Source organism: Poecilia reticulata, linkage group LG15 (genome assembly GCF_000633615.1).
Source record: "Poecilia reticulata strain Guanapo linkage group LG15, Guppy_female_1.0+MT, whole genome shotgun sequence".
Lineage (NCBI taxonomy): Eukaryota > Metazoa > Chordata > Actinopteri > Cyprinodontiformes > Poeciliidae > Poecilia > Poecilia reticulata.
Genome location: NC_024345.1, coordinates 20,410,759 through 20,428,291, shown reverse-complemented (window position 1 = coordinate 20,428,291; position 17,533 = coordinate 20,410,759). Strand labels below are relative to the sequence as shown.

Genomic DNA, 17,533 nt, shown 5'->3' with positions numbered 1-17,533 from the left:
TACACCAACTTCAGAGCCGAGATCAGACCCGTCACCATGCCCAACATGCCGTTTCAAATCCCGAGAATATTATCTGACGTCCCCCTCCCCGCCTGCCCCCCACTCGTCTAGTTCAGCTCTAGTGTCATTCATAAAGTTGGAAGGGAAATACGGTCCTGCCTGCAGGACCAAACATCCCAGCTGAGCCCCGTGTGTCTGCGCCCCGTGCCGAGACTCACAGCGGTTCGTTTTCTTCGCATGTGAATCTTTGGTTGTTCCCTTTCACGCCTCGTTAAGTGGCTGTCGGTCAGAAATACCTACTTGCACCCAGGAAACAGTCCGTTAACCTTCTGAAACAGCTTGTTGAAGACGGACCATCTTCCATGTCGGATTTATGAGCGCAGAAAGGAGGAGAAGAGCCTCGGAGAAAAGTGCGCCTCTGCAGCTGCAACTTTGTGCGTCTTCTGGAGCACAAAAAATAAAAAATTAAAATTAAAAAAAAAGGGAAAAAATAAGACAGAAAACAGCAAAAAAAAAAAAAAAGAAAAAAAAAACTATTCCAGGACGCGATGAGGTGATGATGTCCTGAATGCTTGAAGCTGTGCACGGTTTCAGGAGGGGAAAGAAGAGAAGTGTGCTGCCGCTCCCCTCCCTCCCTCCTCCTCCTCCTCCTGCAGCAGCAGCAGCAGCAGCGCTTTGACCCAGCACCGCTGGCCGAGCTCAGCTACGATCAGTCCGCCTCAGCGGCGTGGTGGCTCCGCGGTGGATGTGCAGCGGCAGACTGAGCAGAGCGCAGCCGTCAACGCAGAGCCACCGAGGGAAGGGAGTGAACGCAAGGAGAGGAGGGGAGGGGGAGCACCGGTGGGGGATGACCCACATCGGTCCGCTATAATTTTCAAAATAAAAGCTCCATTTAAGACTCTACACTAGATGAAGCATGTTGAAATAAGTCGAGCTTAAATGATCTTTGACGTATACCCCCTATTTACTCATTTAATTATGACTGAAACGCAAAAATCGCGCAAAAAGAGACTGATTGTAGCCTAAACAGGCGGCTGATTGAAACACCAATCGGTCCCGTTTCCGGTGTTTCTGCGCACTTCACGGAGTCTGGCAAAACTCGCAGTTTGACGTTACTAGTCGCTGTTCCTGTTCCTGAATTTGGCTGCGTTAAAAGGGGGGCCGAGCCAGCCACAAACCGATCGCTCTCCGGGGGACGCGCTGCCGTTTCCTCATCCGCGATCAAGTGGGAGATGGTGACCGCCTCCACACTCACCGCGGAGCTGGAGCACAGCTCTGGGGCACTTTTAATTTAGTTAGAATGTCATTTCAGATCACTTATTTCACTTATTCAATTCAAAAAGTTGAACTCATGCACAGACTGACACGTTTCAACTTTTCTTTTTTTCTTTTTTTCTTTTTTTTTAGACGATTGTGGTTCGAGACCTATGGAAAACAAACAATACCAAACAGATATGTCCATGATATGGCCTTCGCAAGCCTGGTAAAAACTGCTGACTTGACAGTTGTCCAGAATACAATAACAGACGCAAGAAGACAGAAGTTCACTGCTAAAAGAAGCTGTCTGTTCATAAAGTGCTACACCAGCTGATTTCTGCTGTTTGTCCTCCTGCCAGAAGGTACAGGCTGAAGTACGGTTAATAAAGTTAAAACATCAGCAATAATAATTAAAAAAAAAACAGATAAAACAAGACTAAATACAAAACAAGAAAATAGGGGAAAAAAAAACTTCAGGCAAGCTGTCAAGTCAGATGTATAAACTTGAAGTACAAAATATCACCGTTTTATATCCAAAAATCCCATAAAATCATAAACAAACACAACAACCATAACTGAACTCAGTTAGTTTTACCGTTTACTAATTTATGTGCCTGATACAATCCATCCAGCCAACTGTCGGTGGCCAAACTGTCCAGTACCTTTTACATTATGCGTCCCCCTTTTAAAGACAATAAGATTACTGAAACTTAAGAAGCTGTGCTCATCAACTCCAGAGTCGGCTCATCCATCTCACAGGAAATATTAGAGCACTTCATGCTTCCTTCTGCGGACAAGCTTTATGGGGATGCTGATTTCATTTTTCAGCAGGACTCGGCGCCTGCCGACACGGCCAGCACCTGCTTTGCTGTGATTGACCAGCAAAACCCCACGGAGAATCTGTGGAGTATTGTCAAGAGGAAGAAGATACCCGACTACATTGATCCAGTATTTTATTCAAGAGGACATACGTTTAAGGACACTGGCATTTCTGTAGTAGTTCTCCGATTATTGGTCTAAAAATAAATAAAGGATTTGCAATTTAGCCATAATATCTGAAACAAATCAATGTGTGTTTGGTAAATCAAAATTAGTTTTGCTTTTAAATGATCAAAATAACTATATCTTCTAACTACAATTGTAATTTATGTAAATGCAGCTGGATTTTGATTCAACTCTCCACACCCCCTCCAAAAAAAAAAGAAAAGAAAAATCCAGATTTGGGATGCAACATTCGAACCCAAACCTACAAAAGAACCAAATGATTTTTATTATGTATGTTAGACAGGGGCAAATAATGAGTGTTAGATATAAAAAAAATAATATTAAAAGTTATTTTTAAAGTGGAACGGCATAAAAGACACAAGAAAATGACAAAAGGATAAACAAATATTCTTAACAAATCTTGCAACTTATTGAATTCTTAAGGTTTCAGATCCGAACCTGGGTTGTTCTCACCTGTAAAAGAAATTAAGCAATTAATTAAATAATCTCAGTATTTCCTTTCCCATCCGACACGTGAATGGTTTATGTCCTTTATTCAGAAAAACCTTTTACATACAATCAAGAACTGTGAAAAGAAATTTGTCTAATTAAAAATATACATATAAAAAGCTTTATAATTAGTTTTTATTGTTTTCTTTTATCCAAAAATACTTGTGTCTGTCCATATGGAGTACCTGCAGAGACTTCCATTTTCAAATTAAGTTTAGTTGATTTATTTCACCATCTTCCCCAGTTGAACATTTACATAAATTATAATTGTAAATATTGCCCGGAATTGGCTCAGTAAAATAAATCAATGTAATCCACTCCTTAAAGCACAGGCCCGAAACTCATACACTATACATCTGCAGTGGCACTAACATATTTAGACTCTTTCTCTCACTCTTGGGAATTAGGAATACAATTCTAGAATAATAATTTAAAAAAATATATATTCAAAATGTAGGTGAGCTCTGTGAACGTCCTCCATGTGGATGAGAAAAGACACAATTCAGATGTGGAATGTGGAGAATGTGTGAAATACAATAATGACTCCCAGTGAGCAAATTTTCCCCAAATCAACAGCATCTGATGTGTTGAAATTGCACTTATGAGCAGGATTAGATCAAATCATAAAGAACGTATTTCACCTCCTTCGTTTTATTAACCCATGCTCTCATCACCCTCCTTGAAAATGATTATGAAATGTAGTGCCATGAAAGAAAGTTCATACTGCTTGACCTTTTTCACATGTTACGTTGCAACCGGGAAACTCGTTGGTTTTTATTGGTATTCTATACAACGCGCAATAAAACAATACATAAATCTCGGACCACCTTCCAGTTGGAAGACAACAACTTCAAACCAACCAAAATGTTGCTGTTCAACTAAACCAACAAGGAAGCAGAAAGTCAGAAAAGCATCCATGAAACTCTGCAAAGATCTACAGCTCAGGTGGGGAAACTGAAGCAAAAAATGCTACTGTTGAAAGAAAAAGCCAAAAGAGGTTTTTTTCACAACTTGTTTTATTCACTTTTCCACATTGTAAACAATTCATAATCAGTTCTCATGTACAAGTGTCAGTGTTTTCATGGATAAAAATCCCCAGTTTAATTCAAGTAATATATCCAAAGCTTTTGGGATTATTAAGATTTTTAGTTCAGTTTATCAGAAGTGCTTTGTAATGTTCTTTTCTGGTTTGATTTTTCCGTACCATATACTCCGAATACTAAAAACATTGCCAGGCAGATGGACGTTACAGATATATTTTCAAATTGACAAATTAACATTTTTAAATACACCTACATTATGACTGATCTGCTTTTCCTCTGGTCTTGCAAATATGCTGCCATCTTAAGAAACATCTTAAAACCCCAAAACTTTTGTTGGCGATACACACAGAATGTCACTGATTGCTGCATTTTTGGGAGCTTTTTGATTGGTCCAGTCACCAGAAGCATTAAGGCTGTATAACAAATTTATGATAATTGCTAATAATTTTCTGATTGTTCCTGGCAATTCTGGTAGTCTGTGATATTTTCCTGAACTGAGACTTATGATAGAACATATTTAGCATTTTACATAAGACATACATTTTATTTTATTTATGTTTAAATATTCCAACAGATAACTACTTTTGTATTCTGTTTTTCATAATTATGGTCTTCAAAGGCCAGCAAGCCTCCACAAAGACCTTAGACCCAACACCACCAGGCACCTCACCCCAAACCACACACGGATATAAGCCCGTCATGAATGGATCAGGTGATGATGACGATGATGATGCAGGATATAAGATCTTTGACAAACTGGACTTTGAGATTAACAGTAAGAAGTACCAGCTACTTACTTCAATGTCTCTTATGAGTAAGACTTTACAGTAAGTTCCTGCTATAATGTGATGTAAGGTATCGGTAATAAAAGTGGCATGAGGTCACACTTGTATCTTTATTGTGTCCGTAAAATTCTTATCGACGTTTGAAGTACAGTAAAAATACGCAAATATCAGAGGTCACCATTAAATAAACATAAGACATTTATGCAAGACTGACGGGTAGATAAACTTCACTTTCATTATTGTGTTGCTAAATGGAGTCTAGGTTTTATTCGTTATATTAAGTTTTTTGGGTTTCTATGGAAAATGTATATCCAAATTGCAGTTCAGTCCATCTGTCTTAATTCTAAAGGCAGACTTGGGAAAAATCTCTTAAATGATACACTGCAATAAAATAAATAAAATTAATATCTTATGTTAAAATACCGGCAGTTGTGATAGTTTACTACACAATTTTACTATATAAACAAGTTTTACAGTATTTATACAGTAAAATTCTGGAAACCACAGCTGCAGGTATTTTACTGTAAATTACAGGCTATTTTTTTTACATTGTATTTTTGACAAATATTGCTTTTATTTGGGGGTTTAGTCTTTTGTAGCATAACTTTATAACTAGTCCTGTATGTTTAATTGTTCTTATAGTTGTTGTATGGTTAAATTAATGTATTTCACTCTTAAATTTATTGACTTGATTTTTTTACGCTAGCGGTGGTGAGATTGTTAGGTTTTTGGGTTTTTTTGCCTCACCTGCACATTTTGTTTATTTCTCTCTAGGTTTGTAGTGAACTAAATTGAATATTGTAAAAAAAAATAAAAATAAAAAAAAAGACCAAAAAGAAGAACAAACTTTCATATTTAAGTTACAAAAAGCCATGTAGGAGAAACATCAAACATGTTTTAGAACATTGAACTAAACTAAAATGTAACCAAGGCTTCATGGATGTACAGCAGGTCGATGGAGCAGACAGAAAAGGAGGAAGTTCCATTAATCTCTTCCATGGATCATAATAGGCAATAATACAGCGTCTCTGTTGCCATTCAATCAGACACAGATTTAAAGAGGAGCGGCAAAAGCAAATGAGGGGGATTAGCAGTAATTGCCAACAACTGATGCCGTCATCCAGAACATGTCACTGTGGAATATTATCTCTGCTGCCTGGAGGTCGAGCTGTTAGCATGTTATGATAGTCATGAGGCTGTGACACAGCAACGGTCTTCAGTCAGAGGCTTCCTCAGATTTATCGACGATACAACTTAACGACATTTTATTTCCATTAATTACATTTGGATTAGCTTAATTAGCTTTATAAAGGCCAACAACTACAACACTCTGAGCCCACCATCCTCATGATGAGAGAAGGCGAAGGCAGCATCATGCTGAGGGGAGATGGATGGAGATGAAGCAGGGCATCTTAGGATCTGTAGATGTTCACTGACGTTTTCCATCCAACCCGACTGATAATGAGGTATTTGTTCTCTCAGTGGGTTTAACTACAAATGTTACAAAACTTTTTAGGATTTTATTTGTTAGAAAAAATACACCTTGCACTTCTCCTTTTACTTTGCCATCTTGTACTTCTTTATGTTGCAAAATCCATTTAAGTTTGTGGCCAAATTGAGAAAAAAAGTTAATAGGGTGCAAATACTTTTGCAATTAGCTAAGTATGTTGAGATTAAAAGTCTTGGTGTTTACAGTGTCATCAATCTTCCCTCAAAGCGCCACAGTAGGGCTTTGCGGCCTACTAAGAGAAATAACTTCTTTTTTTTTTTAAATCACAAAATTCAGAAGATGGGAGCATCATGTCATACAGAGTGCTACCTGTGTGTTTACCTGTTGTTGCCTGTGGTAGCACCAGTCTACTGAAAGCCCACAGGGCCCATTTTAAAGAGATGAACTAATTGATAAAAGACTGGAGGTTCAGATTACATGATCAACTACTATCAGTATAAATGCAAATTCAATTTGCTTCAGAGGATAACGTCTTTCCGTTGGAGCTGTTGAGACAAAGGCTCAGCATCAGGCCCCCAAATGAAGTGAGTTTCGTATCTGTGCAACCTTTGCAGATGTGCGCTCATGCTATCAGCACTCAGAGCAGCTGAACGGCTTTGACTCTGCAACATGATACGGCGTAAAGCGTGTCAGACTCCCTCACGGCTGCAGCCTCACATACTGATCATATCGAGACACAGAGGGAGAGAGAGGTGTGGGAGCTGCGACGGGCTACGTCAGCAAGTGCACTATCAATCACCGACATTCCTACACTTGTGAGCAGCTGGTCCATTTAGAGGTCATGCACAACATAATGGATTCCCTCTGACAAACTCAGACACTTTTTTCCTCCATTTTAACCCAATTAGAAGAAATCCTCAGAAGAAGAAAGCATTTTAAGTAATTTTTTAACGGGGATGTTGCCTTTTCTTCCCGTCTGTAAAAACCAGACGTGCTCTAATCTAACAAAAGTTTTTGATGTTACAGTGCGAGAGTAAAAGTTTCAAAATAAAACATGAAATTCAGAAAACTGTTGAAAGAATTTCCTTTGCGCTCCGTTTTGCAAGTCTAATGCAACTTTCTTCACAAATGTTGGCACCTCTGCTATGGTTGTGATCCAAAGCAACAAAATAAATTATTGCTACCGCCATTTGCTGTTCTTAAAATGCAACTCTTTCCTACAGTTCTCCAAAATCTAACTTTGTAGGTGACTTTTTGAACCATCTTGCTTGCTGTACATGGTGGCAAGATACATTTGGCTCCTCATCCAGTTTTTTTTTTTGGTTTCAATTTGTTTTTACTCTGGATATCAGATACTTCAGGCTAGTAGCTATTACACTGCAGATAAAAGCCTTTTTCTTGTTTTTCCCATTTTAGAGAGCATAGATTTTGAATGAACTGACCTGAACAGTGATAGATTTTCATACAAAAAAAATTCTTAATACAGCTCTACAACAACTTTTTTTGTATCTTTTCAGCTATGAAATATAGCTTAGAAAATTTAAAGTCACATTATGTTTATATCTCAGTAAAACAAGAAGTCATGGATTGCTAATTAAAAGTTGCTAAACATTCTTATTAACCTAAAAACTGAAAGTAATCCTCTACAAAACGGCTTAAGTGTTTTATTTTTAAACATAAATTGTTAGTGGTGCTAATAAATGTATCGCTGGGGATTATGTTAAAAAAAACAACATGTTTATTTTCTTTTCAGAGTAAATTATATTTAATATAAGTGAAAAATTCTGCTGTTGCAATAAAATAAAATTATTCACGTTACAAAAAAATGTAAATAATCTATAACCTTTGTTGAAGATCTCTAGCAAAGGTTGAGAGCATTGAATAGTTTGCCATTTAGAATCAAATGCTTAGCAACATGTGCTTCATAGTCTTGAAATGCACGTCTCTGAAAGATGATGTGTCAATTCTGGGTCCAATTCCCTGATGAACCCCCCACTGACCCGCAGCTCCCCAGACGGACCGAACCACCACGTTCCCACTCGGATGAATGAAGAGACATTGCATAACAGGAAGAACCTGACCAGCCTGACATGCTGATAACATGCTGATAACTGTTGACATGATGTAGGAATTAGGAAGACATGGGGCTCCAACAATGTTACCGACATAAACCTATTTCTGTTACCTTCAGCATCACAGTCACTGAAATTTACATTTTATGTAGGCATCAAGTGTACTTAAAGTCCCTGTAATGAGCTAAGTATATCATTTGTATGCAGAATATGAATGATATACTGTATAATCTCATAATCTCATACCAAAAATTGAGATTACAGTATTGCAGACATTGATATTGCAATGACAATAGTGATGTAATATATTGTGCAGCTTTGCGATGAAACATGTCTGAAACACAATATGAAATAAATTAACAAAACATCCAGGATAAGCACATTAATAAAATGGCGAGATTAGTGTATAAATGGTTTTATAAATAGTAAATAGCAGGGAGTTTATTGAATTTATTAGTGCAGAAGATAACATCTTTATATTTAGTTGACTTAAAAAGATATAAATGCAACAGGAAAATCCTAAATTGTCAGATTATTGTTGTTTAAATACGTAAAGTTTTGTGAAATAAATTATCTACAATGTTTTTGCTATCGGAGACGCTGTAATCTCTGTTGACAGTTTAGCTGTCGGCTAAACAATAAAAATAAACTGGTTCAGATAAGATACAGTTAGAACTGCAGGTTAATCCTGATCACATTAAATCCCTCACTTCACTATTAATACAAATGTCCAAGAAGTAAAAATATTTGAGGTATAAAAAAATATATTTAAAATTAATAGCCAATTTTAAGCCAACAATAAGGAAATAACTAAATAAATACTAACAGACAAACTTAGAAAAATCGTGTCATGTAATTTATGAAAAAAATGTATCTGTTTTATAAATATTTAATTATTTGTTTTTAGACAAAACACCAGTAAAGTAAAATAAATAAATAAATAAATGTAAACAATTTCTGCCATGGATGGAAAAATATCTGTACTTGCCTTTATATCAGAGTAAATACAGAGTCTTGCAAATATGCCGACACTTTAAACTTTTTCACATTTTGTCTCATCAAACCTCACGGGATCAACACAACAAAGTACAGAATACAAGAAAATCTTACTCTGACACCCCTAAATAAAACCCAACACTAGTTGCTTTCAGAAATCACATAATTATTCATTGTAGTAAACACATCAGCATGGATGCTCTGTTCTGCGAAGGCCTCTGAGGTTTGTGTTGCTCTGTCCCATAAAATCCAACTAAAAACACACTGAAATGTGTGTTTGCCAAGACAAAATGTGTCAAGGGGTATGAATTATTTTGCAAGGCGATCTGCTTGTAAAGTTGAAATCAGTCCAGAATTTTTCTCTTTGTGTTTTGGTCGACCCCAGCTGCCAGGCTGATAAAACGTTCCTCTTTTGCATCAGGAAGAAAGCAAAGAAAAACGTTCAACAGACGTGGATGAATCCGACGCTGGATTTGGTTGCTAGACGAGCCGTTTTTAGGTAAAAAAAAAAAAAAAAAACTACAAAAAAAAACACGAGAGGGAACGGTTTCCAAGACGATTTTTCTTCCACTAAATTCAGAATACATCTGCTCATGATGCGTTATAGGCTAAAAAGATCAACCATAATCTCATCCCTCTTAATATGAGACTGTTTGTACTTCTGCACCCGATCAACAGCTGACTATTGGCCGAGGGGTCGGCCGCCATGCTTAGCTGTCCCCCCCCCTCTTGGCTGCTTTTGCAAACACAAAGAGGCTGCACACCTTCAGACATGTGTGTGCACGCCTCCCCCCACCCCATTACACCCCACATGAGACCTCATCCACTTAAGCCCATTTCAGATGCTAGGCACTATACAGGCTTTTTGCACAATACGCACACACCAGATAAAACATTTACAGATCACATGCACACATGAAAACACACACACACAGGAGCACACAGGAGCACACCTACATCTACGTAGACACACGCACTCACACACATCACATGCAGCAGACACACCACAGAGACTTCCAGTCCCCTCCCCCCCAACTGAATAGTCTGTTCTGACAATCCACAGGACAGCCGGAGCATTGACGTCAGAGGCAGGCCCATGAAAATACAGGGTCCCTGGGGGGTTGAGGGAGTTATGCACATCTTCACAGCTTGGCTTGCAACTAGCTCAACAGCCAAAGAGCATATAACCACCTCTGTTTACTCTTATACACATACGTAGGAGAATGCTATGATGAAAGAAAAAAAAACAAAAACAAAACACACACACACACACACACAGAAGGGTCCACATTTACACAAAGCCTGCCGTGCACAAATTTGTATGCGACTGCAATGCGGCTCATCTCAAATGTGACGTCAATGGACGTCACTGCGCTGTGATCCATTAGGACAAATGTGAGATAGGTGCATAATTTAGGTTAATGGAAATACGAATCACAGCACACCATTTACCTGCGCCGTGCCGTCTTAATCACTGCCGTTTTGAATAACTGCCGTCAGACCGTAGTAGACGCACCCAGAGGAAAGGTTTGTTTCTCCCTCAGACGTCCCTGTTCCCCAGGGAGAAGATGACATCTTTGTTTGTTGCTTAATATTGTGAAACTTGTTCTGTTTTTTTTTTTTGTTCCCCTTCTTCTTCCGAGACATCATTAGGACACGATGTCCAATAATCTCTTTGTTTTCATTCCTCTCATGTTCTTAAAGCCTGGAACAGGTGAACAGTAGTTGCAGTTTGCCTGCAGACCAAATAGGATTTGTTGCATTGGCTGAGGGAGAAAAAAAAAGAAGTTTAAAGAATTGCAAATTAAATCTAGTGGATAATATTTGTGTGTACATTTTTTTTTTAAAATTGCTTAATGTGTTTTGGATTAAAAAAAGAGAATGAAGACATTTTCTTATTTTGTTTTAATGAGACACGTTCTACCTACAATAAGGGACGCTTTTTATTCCAGGCACCTTTTAAAAAGGTATTAAAACGGTTCGTTCTGAAGTCTGGAAAAGATCAGAAGTCTGGCTTGGAAATGAAGAAAGCAACAACGCACCCAGCTGCTCCGACTCAAATTTACGTCTGCAGTTCACAGACGGAGCAGTGAGGTTACAGCGGAGAATCGGCCCGAGAGTTTTGGCAACTTCCTGCAATATGCTGATGTGTGGGGGCTTTTATTTGTTCAAAGTAAATGATTGAAGAGAAACATTTTATAGATAAATTATATGTCAACATCAAATACCTAAAACAAATAATATATGAATTTGTGTTATTTTCCTGTGGTTACCTCTCTTCTCTTGGGCTCTCTGTAATAACCTTAAAGGCTAAATACTGTAATGTGAAAACATATGACATCCTACAATAGCCCGTGAGTTTTGCAAACATGTTTGGATTTATTAATTTTAACAAAACCGAGAAGGTTCATTAAATGCTAAAAGAAAGGGCAAAGGTCTATAGAATGTGCAAGAGTCTGAATTCTCCAACCTTAGTAGATGTTGGAAAACCTGCAGGAAACAACGCACGATTATTTTGGGTGAAAAATGTTACACTTCAAATTGCAGCTGCATTTTTCTACAGAGATCATGACTTTCAAAAAGCAAAAATTACCTATGAAAATATGCATGATCATGGTTGGCAACACTACAAAGATAAACAATGGTTAGACTCATCAGTGAGGTCATTAGATTGTCATCAAAATAAAATGATAAAAATCGAGAACAGATGAACTAACATAAAAAGTCTTGTGTTCAAGCGGATGAAATGTTGAGAGATAAACTCAGAAAGTGCAGCTCACCTCACTCATTCACATTTGTTAGGGCTGTCTGCCAACTGGTTTTGCGCTCTCTGCACTCTGGAGTATTTCCATCATTAATTTGAAGCTTGCTAGCTAAATCAGCTCATTGACACGTTAGGTCCTCACATGAGCATCTCATCCAAGACCAAAATAAGAGAATGGGAGGGATTAAATGGACTCCTTCTCATGCAAAATGTTACATTATTGCTCAAGACCTCAATTGAATGCATATAAATCTGTATAGACCATCATGCTCTGCATCATAGCAAATATAGAGAAGATAAAATGTCTTCTTTTAGAGTTCATTGTCAGGACGGGTGTAGCTGGCTGTTGAGAGCGCATGGCATTGGTTGTCCCTTTCCTGCCCTCCCCAGTATAATCTTTACCCAACATGATTAACTGGCCGCTGGTGTATTGATGAATACTTTTTCCCACTTTGTAGCCATTAGCTCCAAAAGTCAAATCAATGAGTGGAATGACAAAAAAACGAAGCCGCTGATGTTAGCCAGTATGGTACTCTAATAGTTATGTACTGTCCCCAGCTGTATGCAACACAGCTATCTTTCAAATTCAATAAAATTTAAAAGAACGTGGATGTATTTAAAGTCATGCAAAATGTCTTCAGTGAGCCTGCTCTGTTCTGTGAACGTAGCATAAGATGCTAAGGTTTACACTGAATAGAACAGCTCTTAAATGGCTCAGTCCACAAAGAAGTGGACCAAAATGTTGCATTTCTCATAGGGCGAAGTTATTATTGTCTTGTAATAGATGTACAATTAATATGAACAAAACTGTGTTAGTGTAAAGAGCGTTTTTGGACCTAACTGTATCTACACAAATAACGTAACATTTGTGTACATCGTTTCATGATATGAAACATGACGATAACAGAAATGTGTTTACTTTTTATAATTGCAGTTTTTTTTATGCATATTTTCCTAATAGGTTTGACAACATCTGAGGTGGAGCATGACAACACGAGCTCCTACTGCCTAATTACAGCAGGACTGTTGCTTCTTTGTTGTTGTTGGTCGCTCTGATGAGGTGAAATTGGGGGTCTAAGCTGATGCACTTCTGAGTCAGCAGCTGAGGGTAAAGAGTCAGATCTGTGTGTGCGTGCGTGTGTGTGTGCGTGTGTGTGTGTGGTGGGAGGGTTGGCTGGCATGGTGGAGCACACATTTACAGACACCAGCTGCACATACTGATACAGCGCACAGTCTCTGATTGACAGAAACAAACTTGTCACACATTAAGGATTTTTTTTTTTTTTTAAAGAAAATGCTTTTGTCCGTGTTGTTGGATTTTAGTTTTTTTATTTTGTACTCACACTGGTTGCCATTATTGGTCATCTCTGGCAGCAAACAATAGCTTTTATAGAAATAAGATTTAAGAAATCCATTATTTCAAAAGTTTAGGAAAATTGGCAGACAATACCAAAAACCGACATGACTTAGTTGACTCTCTTGAAAAGTGAGTCAACTAAACACAATTCTGTTATGTTATGTGGAGGCATTTCAGTGCCACTTTGGCATGTCAACTCAAATGGATCGACACCATTTCAAAATCAATTCATACTTGTCAAACAGTGTTAGTGTAGCGTCCTGCATTGAATACACATTATTTACACTACAGTTTGTGAAGGTTATGAAAATTCCAATAAAACCAGTTTTAATGCCTTACCTGGCAGAACCAGATGAAGAACAACAGGTCCAGTTCAGATGAATTTAAAGCCAGTAAAGTAGTGAAATTATATATTCTTTTATTTCTGAATGTTTTCCTTCAGATGTTAAGTACTAAAATATATAAAAAAGCAAGTCATTTAAAGTATAAGAAATCAATGTAGACATCACTGCTCTTGCTACGCAATGTCTTCTGACTCCGATTTGTGTGTTGGGGTTGATGACATCACAAGAGGCACAGGAGTTAAAGCAATTAGTTTACATAGATAAATATTATCCAGAGCAAGCTTTTTTTTCCAGAAGGATGAATTTTATCTCAAACGATTATTTACGATAAAATAGCAAAATCAACAACAGATAAACTGGCCATGGCATCTTAATGTGTTCAATTGGTTTTTCCGGATATCTTTGCTAGTAGTTTTAAGGTAATTTAGTTGTATAAAATTTTCACCGGCAACAATATTAAGAACCAAAATTTGCTTTGTGTTCAATTTTGAACGAACAACAAGGGACGTGATGAAACAGGTTTGCTTTGGTTCATAGTGGAAGTGAATGAACACATTAGTGCAGGTCTGCTGATGTTCAGCGCTACAGATTTCTTCAACTGTAAATCAGAGCCTTCAGAGGGAATGGAAAATGCCAGTTTTTGTTTCCATTACCTTTTACAACCCAGAACTCTGTGTCTTGATTTAGTTAATAATTTTATAGCCATATAAATGAGAACGGCTCAAGCAGGGAAAATATTTTTTTTCTTCCTTTCTTTATTTCTTTTTTTTCTTTGTGTAAGCAACTTATCAAAGCTAAAGAGCGCAGCATATTTCATATAACACTGTTCATTTAAGGACTGTTCAACATATAATCACACAGAACCTGGAATAGCAGAAAATTAAAGATCTAAAGAATTGAACTGTGCATTCCAATAGTAATTCATCACTGAAACTTATAAAAGCATTTATTCCCCTTCATTTTACCATATTGTGCTGGGTTGCAACCAAAAAAATGTATACATTTAAAAGGGAATGTGCTGTGGGGAAAATAATGGTAGTGTATCCAATAAGTGGGCTATTTGATACACCAATAATTTGTTCAAATTTCCCTACTTACAAAGAATGAAAAGGTCTGTAATTTTCATCATAGGTACACCTCAACTATTAGAGACAGAATAAAAAAACAGAATATCACATTGCATAATTTTTAAATATTTATTGCCATTTTGTTGCATGTTATAAATATTTGATCACAACCAACTAGCAGTAATTTTGGCTCTTTACGAAGCCTTTCTGTCTTCGCTCATTGCTTGTATTAATTGCACCTGTTTGATCTCATTGTCTGTATAAAATACATCTGTCAATCAGACTCCCAACTTCTCTACCTTGGAACAGACCAAAGGGATGGGCTGCAGGACAACAGGAATAAAATGACAGGAGGCTGGTGTGGTCAACAGGCAAACATGTTGGTGAGAAGACAACAACTGTTGGAGCAGATATTAGAAAATGGAAGAAACTCAAGATGACCGTCAGAGGGAGACTCTGACTGAGGCTCCAAGGAAGATCTGGCCCTGTGGTGAATCGATGATCATGAGAAAAGTGAGGGATCAGCGCAGAACTACACAGGGAGCGGGGGAGACCTGGTCAACGACATGAAGAAAGCTGGAACCACAGTCTTAAAGGTTGCCGTAGCAACACTACGTATAGATTGAAATTCTGCAAGCCAGTGCATGTCCAGGCCAATCCGAAGGGTGTCAGGAGGCAACAGGAGGCATTCGAGAAGGTCACGGGGTCAGATGAGAACAAAGTAGAACTTTTTGGCGTAAACTTCACTTGGAGGAAGGAGAAGGATGAGGACAGCCCCAAGAAAACCATCACTACGGTGAAGCATGGGGGTGGAAGCATCATGCTTTGGCAGTGCTTTTGTGCAAAGGGTGACTGCACTTTGTCAATTAGAGGACGGATGGCGTAAGGTATTGTGAGATATTGGGCATAAAGGTCTTTCCCTCAGACCCAAAACACACAGCCAGGTCAACTTAAAAATGACTCCATAAGAAGGATTTCAAGACCCTGGAGTGGCCTAGCTGGTCCACAGACCTGATCCCAGTGGGAAATCACTGGAGGGACCTGAAACTCTGAGCTGAAACCTGACAGATCTGGAGAAGGTCTGTACAGAGGGCAAAAATATCCACGCTGTGCAAACCTGGAACAATTTGAACTGGAAACAAAGGTTTCTGCAGCAAACATTAGGTTTTATTTTTATATCAAATGAGTATCAAATACTCATTTTATTCCATAAAATGCTAATCAATTGTTTAAAAATTATACATTTTAGCATGCATTTGTACTCTGATACTCAGAAATGAAACCAAGCGCAACTAGTTGAACATAACGCAATACCACTGCAAACCTACGTAGACATGAGAGCCCATAGAAACTAATGGGCAGGATAAGGAGAGCATTAAACTCTGAAGCAGCCAAGAGCCCAGTGGTGACTCTGGAAGAGCTGCAGAGATCAACAGCTCAGGAGAGAGAATCTGCTGGTAGAAAATAGAGCTGAAACGATTAATCAGATTAATTGTGATGAATAATCAAATAGTTTAGTAATAGATTCATCATTATCTGGAGCATACAGACTAAAAAAGACCAGTTGCCGAAACAACATCACACGCATAGCAGTAATTAAGATGCTGATGTCAGAAGTATTTCTTTTTAGCTGCAGATGCGTCCTTTGCTACAAATGATCAAGCGCTGACTAAAGTAGTGCCATGTTTTTTTTATTTTGGGAAATAAAATTTTTATTTTCTTATTTAAAAAAGGAAATTAATTATTTATTTATTTGCATCCCTGGCTGTATGAGTCACGAGCAATATTGGAAGAAAACCTACAAGAGGCTGTAAAAGCAAAGACTGGAGTAAAGATTCACCTTCCAGCAAAACAACGTACAGCCAGAGCTTTAGAGTATTCATTGGCTAGAGTGGCCCAGTCAAAGTTTAGACCTCTGTATCTGTGGCAACAAAACCGACATCCACAATTGCCCTGCATCAAATTTCCCAGCGAAATGAGGAAAAATTTCAGTGATTTGCAGAGCTGGAAGAGGCTATAAAGCGGACGACAACATAAAGGAAAGTCTACGTTTGAATACTTCTGGAATCTCATTTGCATTCTGTGATGCTGACAATTAGACCTGTCACGATAACAAATTTTGCTGGACGATTGTCTAAAAAATTATTGCGATAAATGATAATATTGTTTCGAGACCTTCTGACTGATTTAATGGAAATGACGTAATACTACATGCCATTTCCTGCCATAGATAGATACACTTTATTTTCAAAAGAACACATAACACTGGAACTGATAAACTAAACAAACAAAACAACCAAAAACAAACATAAGGTGGCTGGACACCACACGGCACGACGAACCCGATCGAACCATTATACCTAGGATTTCTGTCAGCTAATGTGTCTCTCAAGTTTTTGAAAATGGGCCGACAGTCGGCCGACAACTCATGTAGTGTGCACTAAACATTACACTAAGGAAATGAAGAAGGGAGGGTCAGTGGAGAGCACCGGAGGTGAGCCTTTTTTATTCAGTGTCATCAACAGAAAGAAAAAAAAGGCAGGAAGAGACGATAAAAAGCCGATAATTAAAATGAGGTCGATTGGTTTAATTTATCGTGCGATTAATCGATTAATCGATTTATCGTTTATCGCGACAGGCCTACTGACAATGCAGTTATTTCAGGAGCAAAGGGGTTCAATAATGCTGGCAAATAAGAAGGAGAACTGATTTTGATCACGGCGGCTGGGAGAGAACACGCTCACAACGCCGGACAGGTGGTGCAGCTTTCCAACGCCGTGTGAGTGGAGCTGCAGAAGGCACATAAATCAAAGGGAAAGAAATGTGCGAAAGAAAAAAAATGAAAAAAACTCGAAAAAAAAAGTGCACAAGGGTGGCGGTGGCGATGGCTGGTTGTAGCGGCGG

General features: G+C 38.2%; 1 protein-coding gene across 7 annotated transcripts in view; it reads right to left on the bottom strand.

Annotated features, from left to right (window-relative positions):
- The window catches only part of pde10a (phosphodiesterase 10A), an 82,033-nt gene that overhangs the window by 54,095 nt on the left and 10,405 nt on the right, over positions 1-17,533 (bottom strand). Inside the window, exon 1 of one of the 7 annotated variants that reach the window (XM_008429944.2) lies at positions 301-816. The exons of 4 other annotated variants lie outside the window; for them this stretch is intronic. In XM_008429944.2, coding sequence (XP_008428166.1) covers positions 301-364 — 64 coding nt within the window. In that variant the 5' untranslated portion in view covers positions 365-816. Of the gene's footprint in view, positions 1-300; positions 817-17,533 lie in introns of those variants that run through there. 2 more of the 7 variants (XM_008429947.2, XM_008429948.2) reach the window with 2 other exon arrangements.